The 3,941-nt window shown below is 34.7% G+C and overlaps 1 protein-coding gene across 1 annotated transcript; it reads right to left on the bottom strand.

Annotated features, from left to right (window-relative positions):
• Positions 1 to 220: 220 nt before the first annotated feature.
• LOC141435878 (alpha-(1,3)-fucosyltransferase C-like) lies at positions 221 to 2,581 on the bottom strand. Its single transcript, XM_074098715.1, has 3 exons — positions 1,788 to 2,581; positions 1,401 to 1,511; positions 221 to 395 (listed from the first exon to the last, which is right to left on the bottom strand). Exons 1-3 carry the CDS (start codon positions 2,579 to 2,581, stop codon positions 221 to 223), a joined length of 1,080 nt encoding a protein of 359 aa, XP_073954816.1.
• Positions 2,582 to 3,941: the final 1,360 nt, after the last annotated feature.

Genomic DNA, 3,941 nt, shown 5'->3' with positions numbered 1-3,941 from the left:
TAGTCTCAAATCAAGAAAAGTTTGATACATACTTTTATAGAAAAATATATAAAAACATTCAAGGCTCGAGAGAAAACACGAGTATTTTTCTTACAAAGATCTGCTCTGACCGGGAATCTAACACGGGATCTTAAGTCTTATAGTCAGATTTTCTAATTACTTGGCTATATGGTTGTAAAATAAACAAACTTGTGGTGTAAACTTGTTCTAAATATTAAAACTATAGACGAAATTTTCCGTTCCCTCTATCCTTCTTGCAGTCTTCTTCCGTGTTCCACCAATTGCTTAAATTTTTAATTTCCGAATTTTTCCGACTATGGTTGTTAAGCAGCTCACATAGTTTGCAGACGTCGGAAGCCATTGGGTTTTCCACGAAGACGTAGTGTCTATGCCACCTGAGGAGAGAGAGAAAGAGAGTACAACAATAGTTTTAAGATTGTTGCTGGCAACACAAAGATTTGTAAGCTTTAAGGTTGGCAGAACTTTTTTCTCTTTCACATCCGGTCGCCCATCGGCCATAACACACTGCGTCTACGTCTAGTATAAGACAATTTTCCGTGTTCTTCTTGCTCTTTCATAACTGTAAGTGTTGGTGTTTTATAATAAATCTTCATACCAGTGCAAAGACTTTTCCTGTGAAGAACCAAAAATATAATCTACAGTCCACGCTCCCAACAAAGATAACACTAGTTAACTTGCCACCTGCATTAATATCTGCCGCCACCGAGCGCGCAAAAATATCTGACACGTCCTACCGGTATTGTAAAGATAGAATCATATCAGATATTTATACACACTTTGTTGTGTCATATGTTGGCGCTGGCAACTGTACCTGAAGTGGTGCGTATCTAGTTGCATAATTTTTGAAAGTCATTATGTAATGTTTGTCTAATTTTGTAACTAATATTTTTTCCCCGCCAAGACGGTAAATTTTCCAGAAAATTATAATGGTTATTATGTAGCTACAGTAAAGTTCATAAACTTGTGAGAAAAAATGTGATCAAAAATATTCAGCTGAGCACGCTTCTACGCCGTTAGCAATAGAGTCGTGTTCAGATATTTTTGATCAAATTTTTGCTCACAAGTTTATGAACTCGACTGTACAACTTAAAGGTAAGGTTAGGTTGGTTTTATAACAATTCTGCACAACTACTTTATGGATTCAGTGAATAAAGAATTGGTACAAACCAAATTGTTAGTTTCTTATTTACGAACTTTATTGCAATTGAACTGAAAGTTATAACAAAACAATTAACTATTATCGTCGATCATAGAGCAAAAACATTAGGCTGCTTTCACAGTACTCCAGAATAAAATCTTTGCATCACTACCATTAAGTTCTACGATCGTAACATCTGGACATTTTACGATTTTGACGCTAAATTCTGAAAGTTACTTACCTGAAATAGTTTTCATACTCGTCAGGTGTTTTGACTATTTGAACCATCAATGATGCTACTGACTCTGGGCTCATTTTACTAGCATCGATATAAGAATTTGGTGGTAAAAATCTGAAAAATAAATAAATGAACCTTACAAATTTTTGATTAAGTTTTGTAGATACGATTGTGTGAAAAAAATCCAATAATAAAGTGAATCAAATGTTGCCTGCGTTGCTTGTTGCGGGAACTAATTTTCCGGGATTAATACTATCTCTGTACCAAATTTCATCTTAGGCCACAATTAAAATAGTCTGTATGACACATGAAACAGACTTAGGGGTGATATAACGTGGAAATTTTGCAGATAGCTAGGTAATAGTAACCCGTAGATAAAGTGCTGATTACCTTGTATAATCAGCTCCTCCATAGACCACAGGCACAGTATAATGATTCAAGGCATACAAGACTTTTTCCGTAACGTAATCCTCACTGACAGAATTCTCAAACGCCAGATAAAAATAATAATCCGACCGTAGCATCTCCAAGCAATCTTCCAGATTATCCTTCGGACAAACCAGTTTCCCACACCATCCATATACGTCTACTGTATAGTTATACATCTCTAAATACTTCGACATTTTACTCACAGTATCTTCTCGACCACTTTTCGTTTTGCAATGAGACACAAACCAAGCAGCCATCTTCTTTTTATACATTAATTTACCCCTTAGTTTGGGTGAGATAGATTTATTATCCGTTATCCAGTTCATATCCGCTTTCGGACCAACAAGAGTGCCATTGTGGTCATAGATTCTAAAAAAAGGCTGAGGGATAGTTGAGTCCAACTTATAGGTCCAAGTTGCATTGTAGAATGAGTCTAATAAAGGGTCGCATACAGGGTACATACTTGCAGGCTCCGATGCAGTGAAAATATAGCTCTGAAATGGTGTTCTGATAGGAGGATAAGAATCCCAATGGTTTTCAACGTCAAACAATATCGCATCAAAGTGTCGTGGATCAGATAGTAAACTTTTATCATTCGTCATATAACAGTTGTAAAAAGTGCAATTGTTGTCTATAAACGCTTTCTGTCCTCTCACAAAAACTGACGTACTGTAGTGCGATAAAGCTTCCGTCCATTTTAAAACGTATTTCAAATCAGTTGGTAGTCTTCTAGGCTGTTGATAATTCAGTTCCATAACTGTGTACTGATATTGCCTCTTTTTTATCGTACGCAGAATCTTTTTTAGGCTACCGGGTGCTCGGATCACGTATGTTATTTGAATATCCTCTTGTATTATATTAAGTTTCTTGAAAAAGTATAATATTAGTGTAAAATAAATCACTACAATAAGGGCCCTTATTATTTGAGGCATGTTTGAGACGACTGTCTCGGCTTAAAGATTGGTATTATTTCATTCACAATGGACGGCTGGAATGTCTCTGACATCGAAATCTTACGTGGAATGATGTTTTAAGATTTAATGACAATGAGAGTGCATTCCTACGAAAAACATGCTGTGAAGTATTCATTGTCATTGTATAGCGATAGGTTTTATTAGCAATTTCCAAACAGTAATTAATCTTTTGTATTTCAGTGGGCTGAGAGATACCTACTCAACGTTAAATCAAAAAAAGAGAAAAAATATTAATTGCACTTTAAAATTGAATCCAAACTTTTCTACTCTAATACCTGTCTAATTTTAAAATAACTTAGATAAATGCTTCATATTATATTGTCAATCATTAGTATTAGCATTTGATATCATTATAATGAAGCTTTTTCTCCAAATGGTGTAAGTAAAAGCTTACATTTCCTTTATTCATACGTTATACGTATTTTATAGCAAATCCCTTGAGCGTTGAATCTCAGTTTTAATGCAAGTAAAATGGCAACACATTTTGACTAATTTAAACAGCCACTGTACAGAGCCGGAATAATACCGCAGTTAAAGCCACGTATGCAAATAAAGCAAAAACTGCATTGAGAGAAATATGTCCGCAATTATACTAAACAGAAAATTAAATATGAAAATCCCTTTTGTACGGTGGAGCGGGGCTTACGTGCGCCGCGGTGAGCGGCCCGTATGCAAATGACTAGAAATAGACGAGTGGCGCCCCCATTCGTGATTTTGGAAACCAACTTTCATATTAGGAATTATCGCTGTGGCGAAAAAGAATTTAATTATTACTTATTTGAGGTATTTAGCTTTAACGCTAATATGGAATAGAGGATAATATTATTATACGTCTGAAACTTTTGTATGTGTTCGTATCTGCTCTTTCTGAAAGAGCTAAATGGATATACACATTTTGAGTTTTATGAGTTGCAATTGAATTCGTTTTATCTGAAGATTAATCTATTTGTTGAAAACTTTTAAAAACACAGCCTTTTTCACTTTTATGAGTCCATGTAATAAAATGCTTTAAAATCTGAAAAATAACAGATTAATGATAACTGAACATTATAAATGTTAGTCTGTAAGGTAGGTATTTATTGTATAGGCCGTGTTGCTCAAAATAAATGACTTTATTATTATTTATAGTTCTCTCCAAATA

The sequence above is a fragment of the Choristoneura fumiferana genome, chromosome 15, assembly GCF_025370935.1.
Source record: "Choristoneura fumiferana chromosome 15, NRCan_CFum_1, whole genome shotgun sequence".
Taxonomy (NCBI): Eukaryota; Metazoa; Arthropoda; class Insecta; order Lepidoptera; family Tortricidae; genus Choristoneura; species Choristoneura fumiferana.
This window is presented reverse-complemented; position numbering and strand designations above follow the sequence as displayed.